Consider the following 17071-nt stretch of genomic DNA (forward strand, 5'->3'; position numbering starts at 1 on the left):
CCTCTTCTCTTTAGTCTTTGATAAATGGAATATTTAAACAAAGGCTGTCACAGTCATCAGCGATTGCAGCCACCACCAGATGGTGAGCTGGTGAACCCTGAGGGAACTCAGGAAGCAAAAGAACACCTGCCTACCTGCTGTCTAGGGGCCATCAGACTGCAGCCACTCCCTAGGTGAGCCCTGAGGAAACTCAGGATGTGAAAACACAGGATACTGGCCCCAGATAGCTGAGGTGCATATCAAAGGAATGATTTCAGTGAGCCCAGACTCTTGCATCTTCCCATACAGAGAAAAGCGCTAAATTCCTAAACTTGACATATCTGGTTTTCTTTAATTAACAATAATCTTTTGATGTTCAGACTACCTGCCCTTGGTTGTAAAACTCCTATATATGCTGGCTTGCCCCCTTTCCTCCTTGCAGTAGTTCTCTCAGGGTTACTTGAGATGATGCCTCCCGGGCTTGAAGTCCTAAAAATTCCTGCCGAATAAAACATAAATCTCAACTTTTAGGTTGTGCATAGTTTTTTAGTCAACACTCACATGGGAGAGATTAATTCCAATTTACAACACATGTAAAGATCGATAAACACTAGGAAGCTGTGAAAACAGTTGTTAGGGTGGTGAGACTGTGGGGCGATGAGAAAAATGAAAATTGCGTTGATATTGTCTTTTTAAAAAGAATTCCGCCAATGTAGGGTACTGTGTTGAAATGAAACCAAACGCCTTTTCCAGCTGCAATCTCCCCGTGAAGGAAAGACTTATCCAACAAGCTGGAGGTTAGACAAGTCTCCAGGATGCACCCCAGACCCCGGGGGCCACGTTCTCCGAGTCAAAATAATGAGTCACCGCTGATTTACATGCATGTCTCCGCTCTCTAAACAGCGTCCCCTTCCGTGCGCCGACCACGGACCACCCGTTCTCTCCCATAAGTAACTAGCACCGCCTACTGGCTGTCAGCCTCTAGGCTGCTTGGCTCCGCCCCTGAGCGGAACGCGCATGCTCCCCAATTCTTCTCCGCCCCCGCCTTCGAGCTTCTCGCGACAGCCGCTCCGCGGAGACTGAATCTCGCGATAAAGGTTTATTATCTCGCGGGACCGCGGCTGGCAGACGGGCTCTTGGGCGGCTCTGGCCGGAAAGAGGAGTCGCATGTGTCGTTTCAGCTGGCGGTAGTGGCGGGCGCGGAGGCGGCGGAGGCTGTGCGACCGCCTGGGTAATGACCCCTCGTGCCTCTCACGCTTCCAGGAAGCTCGTATAGAGCGTGGGGGAAGCTGAGGTGCTCCCCGGCGGAAGGGGGCCGGGCCGGGCGTCTCCACACCCCCGCCCACATGGGCCGCTCTGGTGTCCCCGGGGTTGCCCCTTCGCCTCAGGTCGCGCCTTCACACCTGGTCGCCCTAGTCGTCGCCTCAGTGCTCTTACATTCTGCCCCTTCCTGGTTCTTTTGCCCGCATTTTCTCTCCTCAGACTCTGGTCTCCCCGCCCCCTCCCACTCCCTTTCCCTTCCGTGACTCTAACGCGTCCCTCCCTTGGCCTCTAGCCCACCCCACACCCTGCCCTCCGGGCACCTCCGGCGACCCACCCCTTCTTCGTAGGCGTTTCCAGCCTCTTCAGCTGCTTTGTGGCCTTTCCCTGTTGCTGCAGTTTGTTGCATCCTTTACAGATCATCCCCCAGACCTTTTGCCCTGTCCTCTACCGAGATCACCCTCCCCATCTTTTTCCCCATGGCTTCCTCTTCCACTAGTGCCCTCCTCTCCCTAGTTGTCATGGCCCATTTGCTGTGAGTCTCACTGTTGTCACTTGCTTCCCTGTAGGCCTGGAAAATGGTGTGCCCAGAATTACTCATATTTTATGAATCCTAATGCAGCTTGTATCTCTCATTCAGCAAAGAATTGAAACCGATTCGGGGTGGCGGGATTTCTAGTAGGAGGAGGCCGGACTACACCTGAACACTGCTTCTCTGGGCGTCTTGGTCCAAAATAGTGAAGATGTGTTATTTTCCTTGCTTACAGGTTTTGAGATGGCTGCTGACATTTCTGAATCCGGTGGACATGATTGCAGAGGAGACCCGAGGAGCAATACCAAGTTAGATGCAGATTACCCACTTCGAGTCCTTTACTGCGGAGGCAAGTGTTGGAAGGCAGAAAATGGCTTTTACTCACTGTATTTTTATGCATTGTGATAAATGGTTTCACATTTGGTCCGAGTAGATTTTTCATCTTTGTCATTTGGTGAATCTTTAATTGGGAGCTGGGGAAGAGGAGGCATGGATTAACAGACCTTTCCCAACCTGTGTGACTTGCGTCTTGTTACTTGGCCTGGAGAAGTTTACAGTCCAGTTGGAATAGAGATGTGTAAATAGATTATTCCGGCCTAATGTTACTTGCTAGTCTGGCTATTAAAGGTGGGCTTCTTGGAAGATATTGAATCTTAAGGGATGAGAAGGATTGGTTGAGGGAGTGGGGAGAGGCATCCCGGATGAAGTGAACAGCTGTGCAAGGAAAAGCTTTGTGGAGAAATAAACACCTTTTTATTAGTATAGTGTGTAGTATAGGAATGGTGTCAATAACGAGTGGAAGATTATGAGGTTGGAGTGATGGGTAGTAGGACAGTCTTGGGAAAGTGTTCTTGGTTTGATTAATAAAATATGAATCAAGATTTTTTTCCCTTTGAGTGTTTTTCCTCATTTTCAATCCAGAAATATTTGTGAACTGGAAATACTCTAATTTTACTAGCATCTTGGAAAGGTTTAGAAAAATCTGAAGACATAAGAGAGTAAAGTAAAAGGGCAAGTAAATATTTTTTTTTTTAGTAAATATTTTTGGCCACTTACTATGTGCCTAGCAGAGTTTTAGATGCTGGGGACTGAATAATGAATAAGTCAGGAAAGGTCTTTGTGCTCAGGGACCTTACATTCTGTGAGTGTGATAGGGATTTCTTCTGGAATTTAAGTACTTACAGTACTTACAGGAGAGGTGACGTCACTGAGTTAAAAAATTGTATCAACTCATCATTTATTGACTACCTTTGATGATAAAATAAAATGAGTGTAAAATATCCCAGAGAGTAGGCAGGGGAGCTTTCTGTAGGGTTGATTGAGATGTGTTATGATTATTCGTCTTATTTGGTTATATTGTTTGCCTTTGGAGTCATGGGCCAGGGTTTGCATCCTTACCTTGGGCATTACCAGCCGCTCCTGCTTAATTTTAGCTGTGTGACCGTGGGCAAGTTAACCTGATTTCACTAAGGGTTAGAGGGCTGTTTCTTAAGGTCTGAAAGAAAATGATGATTACATCTGAAGTCAGATGATTCCTATAAAGCTGGTTCAGCAACTAACATAAGAACATAATACAATAAGTGCTGTTATTACTATTATTAGGGAAGTATACTAGTTTAGTTTATTCCTCCTTGTTTGTCAGATACAGTTAGGAGCTATTGTTCTTTGTACCCTAATTCACCGAATCTAAGACTCCGTATGTTATAAGATGCACCATTATTTTAGGTTCCACTAAGAAAGAAAAAATTGTTAGGTTGACATGCCATAATTATGGAATGCATCCCTATAAAAATGAAAAAAAATTAATGAAATACAGTATATGAAAGCCATCCTGTTCGAGTGCTTATGTCGCTCCTAAGATGGCTTTGAACAACTGCACTAAGTATGCAGTCCACCCCAGTGATACTTTGTGTTGATCAGAGGTACCAGAGGTACCTAACCTTTTCGAGAAAACTTTATTTTTATTTCCCTCCCTAGTTTGTATTGATATTCCAGGCACTAGGTTGGAGACAGGATTACCTTTTCCTCAAAGAGTTTAAGGTCTAGTTGTAGGAGAAGCACTTAGGGAATATTAAATGCTAAATTCAGTGGTACTGACCATAGCTATGAACTAGGGTTTCAGGAAAGGGAGGGATCTTTGTTCAGAGGGAAGCTGGGAAAGCAAAGTGAGGAAGTGAGAAGCCTTAGGTAATGGGCAGAATTTGCAAGGAAAGGTGGATGAATTTATAAGAAAAATATGGGGGCATGGTTTAATATGGTATCTTCATATTAAAGATCGAGGAAAAAGTTAGGGGGTAGAGGGAAAAGAAGGGGCTGATTGGAGCAGAATGCTGGTTGAAGTATAGTGAGAAACAAGGGTAGGTAGGATGGGGTCATTTCCGGGGAGATATATGTCTGCAGGATTGAGACTTCAGAATATGAATTCAGTCAGAGTTTGAATCCTGGTTTAGCCATTTACTCACTGGTGACCTTGGTCAGTTTCCTCATCCATAAAATGGATAACAGCCTACTTCAGAGGGCTGTTGAGAAGAATAAATGAAATATTACTCCCAAAGGCTCCATCTCCTAATATCATCACATTGGGCATTAGGATTTCAACATGTGAATTTTGAGGGGACACAAACATTCAGACCATAGCAGAAGGTCTCATGGATGAGGTGGCTTTGTTCATCATATCTCATCATGTCAGCAGATACACAAGGTCAGGTTGTTCCGCTGTTAGTGATGTGAAGCTGGTGACTGCTCAGTCTTTTCCTTGAAAAACGACAGTTTACAAATAGTAAATCATTTGTGGAGGGAAATAGACTGTAAAAACAAATAATGTGGAATTTGGAATATTTGTCCAACTTTTTTCATCGTATTAGAATTTTGCTGAACCAAATATTATTTGAAATGGTGTACTAAGTGTTATGGTTTTAGTATTTGCCGTAATGGTATTTAACGTATAATTATATCCTGAAAGTGTGGCTGAATATCTGTACCTACTAGTATTTGAACTTGAACTGTGAGGATTAGAGAGCTTCTGGTTAACCAGGAGAGCTTTAGTAGAAAGAACTCTAAACTGAAATAGAGATGGTAGATTCTAGTTTTCTGCCCGATGCCACCTTTGGCCTTGGATAAGCTATTTAACCTTTTTCGGCTTCATCTGTAAAAGAGTGATGATGGGCTGGCACACAGCTGCACTGCTTTTATATGTTGTGTGGTCTAATTTAGTGGTTAAGAGCATGACCTTCAGAAACAGACGAGAGTTCCAATCCTGTTCTAACCAGATACAAATGAGTTACTTGTTCTAAGTCTCATTTTTCTCATTCATAATACACATATGGTAGTTCTTACCTTATGAGGTTGTGACGATTGAACATAATAATATAAAGCATAGCAAAGTGCCTAGCATGTGCCCAATATATGGTAAGTGCTGTTATTATTAACGGTGTGCCACCCCTCCTCTCCCTCACAAATCTCAAGGTGTTGTCACACTGAACTATTCCATTCCTCACCTTAAAAATAAAAATAAAATAAGCAGTTGACCCAGTAATAGAGTTTTAGTTAAAATTGGGAAACCCTTTGAGTTTTTCTAGTCCTTTAGCCTTTGCAGACTATACAGTGACAGGATTGAACCAACTTTCCTTCTAAGGAAGGAAATTCACAGTGTCATGGTCTTATGTAGCATAATACGAAAAAAGAAAAGGAAAAGTATATTGCAAAGAAATGGTAGCAAAAGTGCTACTGAAGTCTGTAAATGTGTTAGTATGAATAAAAAGTAGCGGCTGTTTTGGTGAAGTTATCAAAAGAAATAACCAGCTCCATTCAGCCTTTGTTGTATGGGGAATTGTTCCCATCCTAGCTTAGTTTCAGACCCATTGAGGTTGTTGTGGTAAAACCTTAAGACATGCCAGATAGTATAGTTTGATGTTCTACCAACTGAAGGAGACATTGTTCTTTACATCCAAAAAAAAATTAAGACAATATTTCTATTAATCATGTGCCACTTACCTAAAAAAAAAAAAGTGCATGACGGGGTAGTATTTGAAAAGTGGTACAGGAAAGTTATAGGAAAAAACAAATGAAGCATTTTGTCAGATTAAAAATAAAAGTTGTTATGAGCCATGTGTGTACGTGTGTATTTATTTATTTATTAACATTTTCAAATCTTTTTTTCTCTCCATCCCCAGTCTGTTCATTACCAACAGAGGTAAGTCCTTCTAAAATTCTTTTTTAACTTCTGCATTTGAGATGATTGATTTTAGAGCTAGCTTGGGAACTTCTTACTTTTCATTTTCTATTATTTGATGGCAGAGTTCCAGCCTTTTTTTTTTTTTTTTTTTTTTGAGTTTCAACCTTTTATAGAGAACTTTGGTTTAGAATACTTTCATGGTCCTACAAATTTTTCTTTAGACTTTGAGTTATATGTGTGCGTCTTTTGCACTTGGCTATACATAGTTTGGATTTTTGCATGGAACTCATGAATAGTCAGCTAATAAAACAAGAGTAACCTTAAAGCCAAAATTTAACATCCAAACAGAGAAGAGAAAGCATAAATTATGTGTAAGACTTTCTGTTGATAAGCTTCTAAGTCAGGTTCTGCGGGCAGGTCATGAAAATGAGACACCTATGTGTCCAAAGCAAGAAAAACACCTCGTTTTTGTCTGTTTCCTCCTTTTTCTAATGGCCTTTCTGTTTGTTGGCGAGGAAATAAATTGTTACAGTGAGGAGGTGTCTTTTAATTTTTAATTTCTTATGGGACATTTCCTGGTTGAATACAGATTTCCTGTGGATAAGATGTCAGGTGGGAGTAGTTGGTTTTATGATTCTATATATAGCAAGCACAGGGAATGATTTTTAATTAAAATGATTAAAAGTGTACTGTTGTGACTCAGTTTCTTCTTTTTCCCTCTCCAGTACTGTGAATATATGCCTGATGTCGCTAAATGTAGACAATGGTTAGAGAAGAATTTTCCAAATGAGTTTGCAAAACTTACTGTAGGTATGAACATTTTTTTTCCCTCTTTCTATATACCTTTGGCTATATACCTTTGGCTTTGCAACGTGCAAATGCATTTGTTTAGTAGGATATTACAGACTTATATCTATCTATTCTATTAACTTTAAAACTGTTTTAAGTTCTTGGGTTAAAATTCCTTACATAAAATCACGGACTGTGGGACTTCTCTGGTGGTGCAGTGGTAAGAATTCACCTCCCAGTGCAGGAGACTCAGGTTTGATCCCTGGTCAGGGAACTAGATCTTACATGCATGCTGCGACTAAGAGTTCGCATGCCACAACCAAGGAGCCTGTTGGCCACAACTAAGGAGCCCACCGGCCCCAACTAAGACCCAGCACAACCAAAAATAAATAAATAAAATTTAAAAAAAAATCACAGACTGCTTGTGTCTTATCTCTGAGACAGGATAGGTCAAAGTATTAACTTTCTTATATAAAGAAGAGTAAATGATTTAGGGGCATATATTTTCTTTCATTCATTTAACAAATTTTTTTTTTTCTTTTTTCTTTTTGGCTGCGTTGGGTCTTTGTTGCTGCACACAGGCTTTCTCTAGTTGTAGTGAGCAGGGCTACTCTTCGTTGTGGCTCATGGGCTTCTCATTGTGGTGGCTTCCCATTGCGGAGCACGGGCTCTAGGCGCGCGGGCTTCAGTAGTTGTGGCTCGCAGGCTCTAGAGCGCAGGCTCAGTAGTTGTGGCACACAGGCTTAGCTGCTCCGCAGCATGTGGGATCTTCCTGGACCAGGGCTCGAAGCCGTGTCCCCTGCATTAGCAGGCGGATTCTTAACCACTGCCACCAGGGAAGTCCAACAAATTACTTCTTGTAAACATACTATATGCTATACACTCTTATTGGATGCTGAGAATAAAGCAGTAAACAAAAGACCTACTCTTTGGAAATTATATTCTAGAGGGAGAGACAAAATAAGTAAAACAAGACAAATAAATAAGTACATTAAATTAGGATAAGCAGGGAATGGAGAGATAAGAATTGTTGGGGAGGGAATTTGAAATTTTAGGTAGTAGCCCTGAAAGATTTTGCTGAAAAGATGGCATTTGAACAAAGACCTAAAATAAGTTAGGGAGAGAGTCCTTTGGATATCTGGGAGAACGACATTCCAAGCAGATGGTGCAGCCAGTGCAAAGGCCCTGAGGCAAACACTTACCGCTTACAGCATATTTAAAAAACAGGAAGGAGGTCTTTGTTTCTGGAAGGGAAGAAGGGTGGGAGATGAAGTCGGAGAAGTAGTGAAGGACCGGAGAAGTAGTGAAGGACCGTGGCTTAAACACCAGGTCTCAGCTTTCACTCTGAGTGAGATGAGCTATTGGAGCAGTTTGAGCAGAAGGGTGATATGGTCTGACTTCTGTTTCAGCAGTGTGTCTGGCTGCTATGTTAAGAATAGACTGAAGAGAGGCTTAGGCAGCAAAGCAGGGAGACCAAATAGGTGGCTCCTGCACTAATCTGGTCAGGATGATGACGACTAGAATGGCAGCAGTGGAGACGTGAAAAGTGGTCAGATTCTAGATACGTTTTGAAGGTAGAGCTGACAGGGTCTCCTGATGTGTTGAATGTGGGATGTGAGAAAAAGGGGCAGCTAAATTTTTGACCGAAGTAACTAGAAGAATGGAGTTGCTGTTGCCAGAGGTAAGGAAACTGCAGAGGAACCGATTTCCTCAGTTAGCTAAGATTGACGCCCTCTTACAAGATTGTTAAAAATGAAGGCAGTAGCAGGGAGAAGGAAAATCCTGGGCTGGAAAGTCCTGTCACGTATACCCAGTGTTATCCCACTACTTGCTGCTTTGATTTTCAGATAGTTTCCATGAGACACAGCCCCTGAGACAACTTAGTCGCTGTCCGTGATTGGATAAGAACCCTCAAATCTGATGTAACAGTCTACATGGTGGGCCCTGAACATGACTTGCCTAGGACATATCTTCATATTCAGGACCAGACTTCTGTTAACAGAACTAGTACGCTTAGATGCTAAATATTCCTGTGGAGTCTTAAGTGTTCTGTGCTCCTTTAATGTGGCTTAAAAAATTGTGATCTTCACATATCAAAGACTTTGTTTTGTCTTCTATCACTATATACTTATCGTAATGACTTCAGAATTAGGCTTGATAGGCATCTAGCAGTATAATCGCTTGCTTTATAAATGTTACACTCATTTGTTGGTAAAATACCTTATATGTGTTTGAGGTTCCTCAAGGGTAATTTTTTAACGTAATGAAGTGATGTTAATGCTTTTGGATTTTGTTTTTACATCTAGAAAATTCACCCAAACAAGAAGCTGGAATTAATGAGGGTCAAGGAACAGCAGGGGAAGAGGAAGAGAAGAAAAAACAAAAGAGAGGTGAGACCTGAATCCATGATTTGATTTACACAAACATACCCTCCCTCTGCTTGAAGAAATAAGAAATGAAAGCATTCCCAAAGTGAATAACATCTACCTGTTACTGTAATTCTGTGTGAATACCATACAGAGGGATACAGGATCATGTTCTCAGGATGACTGGATTTCGTATGAATTGGGCTTTATCAGTAAATTGGATCTAAGAAAATATGCTTCATTTGCCATATATATACATAAAAAGCATCCAGCCAGCTTGTTTATGACTTAAAAACTTTGTTACCTTATTAAAATACCTGTGTATTCTATTTAATTAGAGTGAGAACACTTAAAAAAATTTTGTTCTCTCATTACTTCTGTCAGCTCGGTTGAATTTTTCTTTTTACAGCTGTTAGGCACACCTGTTTACCTCTCCTCCTTCTAAAATGAATTCCTTGTGCCCTGGATCGTGTCCCCACCTGTTTCTTCTTCCTGAATTAATTCTCCCTTGTGACTAAAATTAGCTTATACATATATTTTAGGACTTTGCATTAAAAAAAAAAATTCCCCCAAGAGCTCATATCTTTCTTTGCCCTATTCTCTTCCCCCTTCCCTTCTTAGCCAGACGTCCTTAATAAGACTAGACTTACTATCCCCCTTTCAGTTTGGTCATTGAGTCTTTGCTCCTCAGTCCATCCTAACCTGACTTTCATGCCACTGAAACTCCTCTAACAAGGGTCACGAACGGCTAGGTGATTGCTAAGTGGTAAGAGCATCTCATCTGAGCCCTCCCTTGAAGTGTCGTGCTTCCTCCCTCATTCTCCTTTCACTGCTCCTCAGCCTTCTGTGCAGACTTCTCTTCTCCCTTGTGTCCCTTAAAAATTGGTGTTTTCCAGGATTCTGTCCTGGGCCCACTTACCTTCTCATTCTGCATGTCCTCCCTGAATGATTCCTCCACATCCTTCTGCTATCACTCTACGCTTACAGTACCCAAATTTATATCTCTAGTCCTGGCCCATGTCTCTAGACTAGAAATGCGCATATGGTCTCACAGGTACTTCAAACACAGCACTTCCAAAGTAAACTTACTAAGTCCCAAATCTGCATCTTTTGTTTTCTTCATTTTGGTTATTAACAGCACAGTTTATCCAGTCATCTGAGCCAGAAACTTGAGACCCATCTTAGATTCATTCTTTTTGACCCTCTTAATCAGTTCTAAATTCTGTCATTTCTTCTCCTTCCTCTGTTTATCCTGTGCCTAGTGGCCATTACTGTTGCCACTGCTTTGTTGAGATGTTGATTAAGTTCTGCCTGAACTAATGTAGGAGCCTCATCAGTGGCCTCTACCATTACTCTTCACAGACCCACCCTCCACACTGCATGGTGATCCTGACAAAACATAAATCAGTAATTTCACTCCTGCATAGTCAGTTGTTCACTGGCTTCTCTTTGCAATATAAAATGACAGAGCTTGTGCTGTTCCTTAAATTACTGGTATATAATCTTTGCTTTTCTGGCTTCCTTTCTTACATATCCATACGCTTCCTTCATCAACACAAGTATATTTGCAGCCAGTTAAGCTGACTGTGCTCTTTTCCCCGCTGGGGCCAGGTATGCAGTGGTTGCAACCAGTAGCCTCCTTGGTAGTGTATGCAGCCTGTTGGCTGTATGGGTTGCCCTAAGGGATCTTGGAGACAGCCCTTTCCAGTGGACATTCACATCTGGCATGCTGTCCCCAATCTAGGCTCCAGGTAGATATGCGTGGTGCCTTTGGAAAGCCCCAGGGCACAGTGGCCAGGGTCCACTTTGGCCACATTGGCCAAGTGATGTCCATCCGCACCAAGTTGCAGAACAAGGAGTATGTGATTGAGGCCTTATGCAGGGCCAAGTTCAAGTTCACTGGCTGCCAGAAGATCCACGTCTCCAAGAATTGGGGATTTACTAAGTTTAATGTGGGTGAATTTGAAAACATGGTGGCAGAAAACCGGCCCATCCCGGGTGGCTGTGGGGTCAAATAGATCCCTAATCGTGGCCCCTGGACAGATGGCGGGCCCTGCGTTCCTGAGCGCCATTGTCCCCTCCTTACGCCAACCAGTAAATCCTACTTTCCTGTCACATACACACACAAAGACAAGTGTAGTTCTCAAATATAATGCCCTTTCTTGTCTCTGTACTTGTTTCCCTTCCCTAGAATATCCTTTTTATATCTCCCCAGCCCTTCTCCCTTCAAATGGACCATTTCTTATTCTGCAAGCACTTAGATGCCTCTTCCTCTAGGAAACTTGTCCTGTTCTCTGGAAGCAGAGTTAGCCACTCTCTGCAAAGCTTATGGTAGTGCCATATTCGTGGATCCTATTACAGTATATATCAGGTTGCTGTACTTATTTAACTTTTTGTTTCCCTGCACTAGACTGAGAGTCCCTGGAGGGCAGCGACTATGTTCTTCTTCTGTTCATCTTTGTGTCCTCAGCCCTTAGTGCAGTGCATTGCATATACTACTTAATAACTATGGATTGAATGAATACTCATGCATGTGTTTATTAATTTTGTATTAGAAAAAGAAACTTTAGAAATTAGTATTTCATACCTTTTGAAAATTAATAAATTTAGAGACAGTATTCTTTATTTATGATAAGAACAGAACAACTAATCCTGAGCTCTTTCTTAATAAATAAAGGTGGAAGGGGTCAAATAAAACAAAAAAAGAAGACTGTACCACAGAAGGTTACGATAGCCAAAATTCCCAGAGCAAAGAAGAAATACGTAACAAGAGTGTGTGGCCTTGCGACTTTCGGTGAGTCCAAGCTTAAGTATGTTTAAAATGTGTGAACTACATTCCTTCATTTCATTCTCTCTCTTTTTAATCTAGTATCATGAAAATTTTACAGTTCTGTTTTTTGCTAAGAAGATACAAAATGAGATTTTGCATTTCTAACTATAGGTTCAAAATCAAATTTTGAAGCAACTTAAAAATCTTTTGCACAGGGGACTGGTTTAACTTTTTCCTTTCCAGAATTTCTGTTTGGGCACGTTTTATGTAGAATAAGGAGGGCTGGATAGGTTTCCCTGTGAAGTCTACCAGCACTGCTCCTTGTTCCCTGCAGTCTCGGTAGCCAAATGGTTGCAAAATGACCTATCCCTTCTGGGATGACAGTAGAGGGTGAGGGAAGGTGGTTAGTGGCAGGATGTCCTGCTTCAGAGCCCCTTCAGTTCCTGGAAGACTTGAATGAATAGTGAAACCACGGTGATTAGGTTCCTTCATTTGACAACATGGAATGAAAAGCAGTCACTAGACCACATCATAAATATTAGGCTTGTTTCTCTGCTGTAAAATTTTCTTCTATAAAAAGGGATAACCAAAAGAACTTCATATACTTGGAAGTGTAGATGTAATGTTGGAATTAATGTGTTCCTGGATTTATTTTGGTCTTACTATATGAGTTAAGAATAGTGTGGATGATCTTATTTTTATGTACTGAGGCTTTACTTGACCTTAAAAATATAAGTTGAATTGTTAAGATGACTGCTTATGGGTAGTTTGTAATTATTGTTCTGAAAGGAACATGAAATCCATTAACAAAATCTGTTTTATGAATTTAAAATGCAGATTAAATTTCAAGATGGAAAAATATCTTTGACATATGATTCCAATTATAGTCTTGCTATTTCTTTTTTTTAAAATAACAGAAATCGATCTTAAAGAAGCACAAAGGTTTTTTGCTCAGAAATTCTCCTGTGGTGCCTCAGTAACGGGGGAGGATGAAATCATCATTCAGGGAGACTTTACAGATGACATAATTGATGTCATTCAGGAAAAATGGCCAGAAGTGAGTATTTGGAACATGTGCATCTATAGAAATAAGTTATTAAAGCAAGTTCCTTCCGTGTTAGTTGATAACCACAACTCATGAAATGTAATTATTTTTATTTTACAGGTGGATGATGATAGCATTGAAGATCTTGGAGAAGTGAAGAAGTGATGTTGAAAATTTGTCTGTATTTAAAGATCTGAACTGATTGTTGATATGGCCAAAGGGAGAGAGGCCTTTTAAAATATATATATAAATATATATATTTATCCTACAGTAAAACTGTAGCCTACCCTCACCCTTGGCATTTTCACTGTTCTGTACAGGGCTGCTTGTTTTTTTTTTTTTGTTGCCAAAGTCTGATAAACAGGAGAGACTGTCATGCTTATGCATGAAATAGAATTTAGTCAAATAAAAAATTTTGGTCATTTGGTACTGACTTTTCTCTTTCTTTTTAAGTTTTTATTTTTGGAAAAATTAGACTTTCTGTGGAAAGCTTTTCTGTTGATTATTTTAAAATAATCATGATTTTATCAAATCATGATTTTTTTTTTTTTGGTTGTTAAACTGAGTGATACTTTGAAGAATTTGAATTTGGCTTCATTACCAGTAATAACTCTCCTTGCTTCTTTGGTGTGATAGTTTTGAGATGCTTGAGCATCTCATGGATCTGTGGTTGAATTTGCTTCATTGTCACCAACCAGGTTCACTTTGTGGGCCTATTAACGTATTGTTGGTAATAGTTGATCAAGCTGTTGTGGAGATTATTTGGTAAAGTATATTAAAAGCCTTAAACCCATCTGCACTGTTTGACCCACTTCTTGACATTATCCTAAAGATACAATGTCTTGCTTAAAACTGTGGATGAAGGTGTTCATCACAGTGCTACTCATAATATAAAAAAATTGCAAATGATAAAGATGAACAATTGGGAAATGGTTAAAGAAATGATGGTTTGTCATATGGTAGAATATTTGCAGATATTTTAAGATATTTTCTAAGAATACTTGGAAAGGTGTTTGATAATGTTAAGTAGGAGGTCAGACCCCCAAATCCATTTTATACATTATTTTCATCATTGTTTTGAGTGGATAGGCATCCAGAGAGGCCGAGTTCTTTTTCTGGCTATAAGTTTATGTAAAATTCTCCTAACCATTTGAAAATAATATACACCATTGCTCAATATAGTCTGGAAAATAGCAGTTAAAATGTGTTTTTCTTACAAGAGAAACAGTGACAGTGAATCTTAATGAGTACATTAAATGAATTTAAAATCTGTTTTTATAAAGGTCTTACGTCAGGTGCTACAAACTAAAGACTCATGGTGTTTTAAATTGCTGTAGACACCTTTAAGAAAGTTAGGGCCATTGTTCATTGCCATGCAAATTGCAATCAAATGAATTAGTGGGTTTTTAAATAATTGAAATCTTAGACTGTATAATAAAGATGTAAATTAAGAAAATGAAATTCTGCATTAACTGTGAATTTAGCTAAATAAAATTACCTGATGAAGCAAATTTATCCATCAAAACCATTTGGTATGTGGTTATGTGTGTATTCTCTTGGTGCTGGAAGATGTCTTTGTGCTTGTATCAACACGTGTGACTTCATGTAAAGATTCTTAATGTTCACAGTTCTTGGCAAATGCAGTTTCAGTCCATATATAGCCAGCAGTGGATGGTACTGCAGGAAAATGCAGGATTAAAATCGTCCTTGTGTATAATATGTGTGAATCTTTTTCTTTGACCTGAAATTTAAAATGCAAGAGTTTAATCTCTGATTAAAATGTGTAGTTCAGGGGGTGTTCCCTGGTGGTCCAGTGGTTAGGGCTTGGCGCTTTCATTGCTGTGGCCCGGGTTCAATCCTTTGTCGGGGAACTAAGATCCCACAAGCTGCATGACGTGGCCAAAAAATATATAATATATATACATATATATATTCAAGGATTGAGTTTAATTCATACATTCTGTGTATGTATTATGTAAATGCTTTTATAATCTTGTGTTTTTAGCAAAAGAATACTAACCTTTAAACAGCCTTATAATATGTAAGAGATTTGCAAAGATTAAGCTGGCAACTTCAAATACAAATAAAGTTTTTTAATTTTAACAATAGATTTTATTTAACACAGTATACCCCAAATATTATTATTTCAACATGACAACGTTTTGATATGTAGTATTTTATTCATTAAAAAAAATAGATGCTGGCAACATGTGATTTTAAATTCCTTTTTAGTTATTAAATAGAAGCCCCAGTAAATCAGCTGTCACTTAAGGTGTAATCCATGGTAGCTTTCTCGCTCTTAAAGGTTGTTAAGTTACAATTTTTCAAAAATGAATTCTACCTTTTAGTTTTTTGGCGTTTTTTAAAATTTTTTATTTTTGGCTGCGTTGGGTCTTCGTCTTCGTCGCTGTGCCCCGGCTTTCTCTACTTGCGGCGAGCATGGGCTACTCTTCGCTGCGGCTCCTCATTGCAGTGGCTTCTCTTGTTGCAGAGCACGGGCTCTAGGCACACGGGCTTCAGTAGTTGTGGCTCGTGGGCTCTAGAGCGCAGACTCAGTTGTGGCACACGGGCTTAGTTGCTCCACGGCACGTAGGATCATCCCAGACCAGGGCTCGAACCCATGTCCTCTGCACTGGCAGGTGGATTATTAACCACTGCGCCACCAGGGAAGTTACTGCTTTTTTGATTTTTAAATTCTAAGGTATTGTCTTGTTGGTTCTCCTGAACGTGAGCCTATCCTAAGGAGGTGTCACCCAAATCAGTAAAGCTTCAAGGTAAGAAATTTTAAATTTGTTTTTCCATGTTCAGATTGTCTTTTATGAACACAAGGACACGTTTTGCTAATTCACAGTCAACCAAGAAGTAAAGTTGACATACTATTAAGACTAGTAATTTGTCTTGCCAGAAATGCCATCTTATGGGTTAAGCAGTAGTGGGTGAGTGACCAGGGGTTAAATACGATAAGCATTATTTTTTTCATAGTCCCTCTATAACGAAGAGTAAAAGGGGGAAGAAGGAGTGACTATGAAACAGCACGAGAAAAAAGCTTAGCTTCAACTCAGTGTGGTAAATATTGTCACGATAAAGTGTCAAGGTTCTTGCCCCACAGGGTGCATGTCCACCCCCCAAGGGGACAGCACCCTCCTTGGCTGTACACCAGGGGTGCATTGCGTCCCAAGGGGTACGTCATCATCATTTGATGTACACCGGGGGGTGCACGGTCCCCCAAGGGGCGCCTGAGCACCCCCCCACACGTGGGACAGCACTCCCATTGAGTCAATCTGCCTTCGTAAATATGGTGACCCTAATTAAATCAATCATCCTTCTTAATGGATGCCCTGAGACGTAAGAAGGCAGATTGATTTAATGGGGGCCAGGAAATCTAAGGCGTTTGATTGGTTTAATGAACGCCAAGAGATTTAAGAAGAACGATTGATTTAGTGGGGGGTCACGATATTTAAGGGAGCCGGTTTAATCAACGAGAACCACGTGACTCATGGAGACTGATTTAATTAGTGGGAGTCACGTTATAAATGGTGCTGATTGACTTAATGGGAGTCACCTGGTGTATGGGGCTGATTTAACAATAGGAATCACGCGAGCCAAGGGGCTGATTAAATCAGCTCGGGCACACCCCCAAGGGGGACAGCACCCTCCCCGGCTGTACGCCAGGTGGTGCACGTCCATCTTAAGTGGGGCACGTCCACCCAGGGGGTGCAGTCCACCCCAAAAGGTACATCATCGTCATTTGATATACCCCAATGGGTGCACGTCCACCCCAAGGGATACGTCATCATCATTTAACAAAAGAGCTACATCAAGAGTCAAAAAAACCCTTTTTTAATTTTTTTCTCTCTCTTTTCAACTGTGATTCTCAGTTTAGAGCTGTCTGCTGGGATGGCCAGCAACTGACTATTAACTACCAGGGGTGGCGTCTGCCTCCATCTGTTTGTTGTTTGAATGCCAGGAAGTGTTCTCCTTGCCCGGAGTACACAGCAGCCAGAGCAACCGCGCTCACAGTTTAGGAGGGAAAAAGGGAAATAAGTAAGCGAGCACATGGTCACACGCCAGGGCGACAGCGCAGAAACAGCCCTTCATTTGCTCCATCATTCCCAGGGTCATGGTGAAGAACGGTTCTTTGTGGGCCGGGATAATG

The 17071-nt window shown here is 40.8% G+C and overlaps 1 protein-coding gene across 2 annotated transcripts; it reads left to right on the forward strand.

Annotated features, from left to right (window-relative positions):
• The first annotated feature begins 928 nt into the window (after positions 1-928).
• On the forward strand, positions 929-14978 carry DENR (density regulated re-initiation and release factor). Of its 2 annotated transcripts, XM_079943024.1 has the most exons (7): positions 929-1210; positions 2007-2124; positions 6649-6755; positions 9041-9124; positions 11778-11894; positions 12788-12927; positions 13036-14978. In XM_079943024.1, the coding sequence occupies exons 2-7, from the start codon at positions 2015-2017 to the stop codon at positions 13078-13080; spliced, it is 603 nt and encodes a 200-aa protein (XP_079799150.1). In that variant the 5' UTR covers positions 929-1210; positions 2007-2014; the 3' UTR covers positions 13081-14978. The 2 variants fall into 2 exon arrangements, with proteins under 2 accessions (XP_079799150.1, XP_079799149.1); XM_079943023.1 differs by lacking the exons at positions 929-1210; positions 2007-2124 and adding an exon at positions 5002-5963 and having other exon boundaries at positions 6671-6755.
• The last annotated feature ends 2093 nt before the right edge of the window (positions 14979-17071 follow it).

This window comes from Stenella coeruleoalba, assembly GCF_951394435.1.
Source record: "Stenella coeruleoalba genome assembly, chromosome: 14".
NCBI classification, from domain to species: domain Eukaryota; kingdom Metazoa; phylum Chordata; class Mammalia; order Artiodactyla; family Delphinidae; genus Stenella; species Stenella coeruleoalba.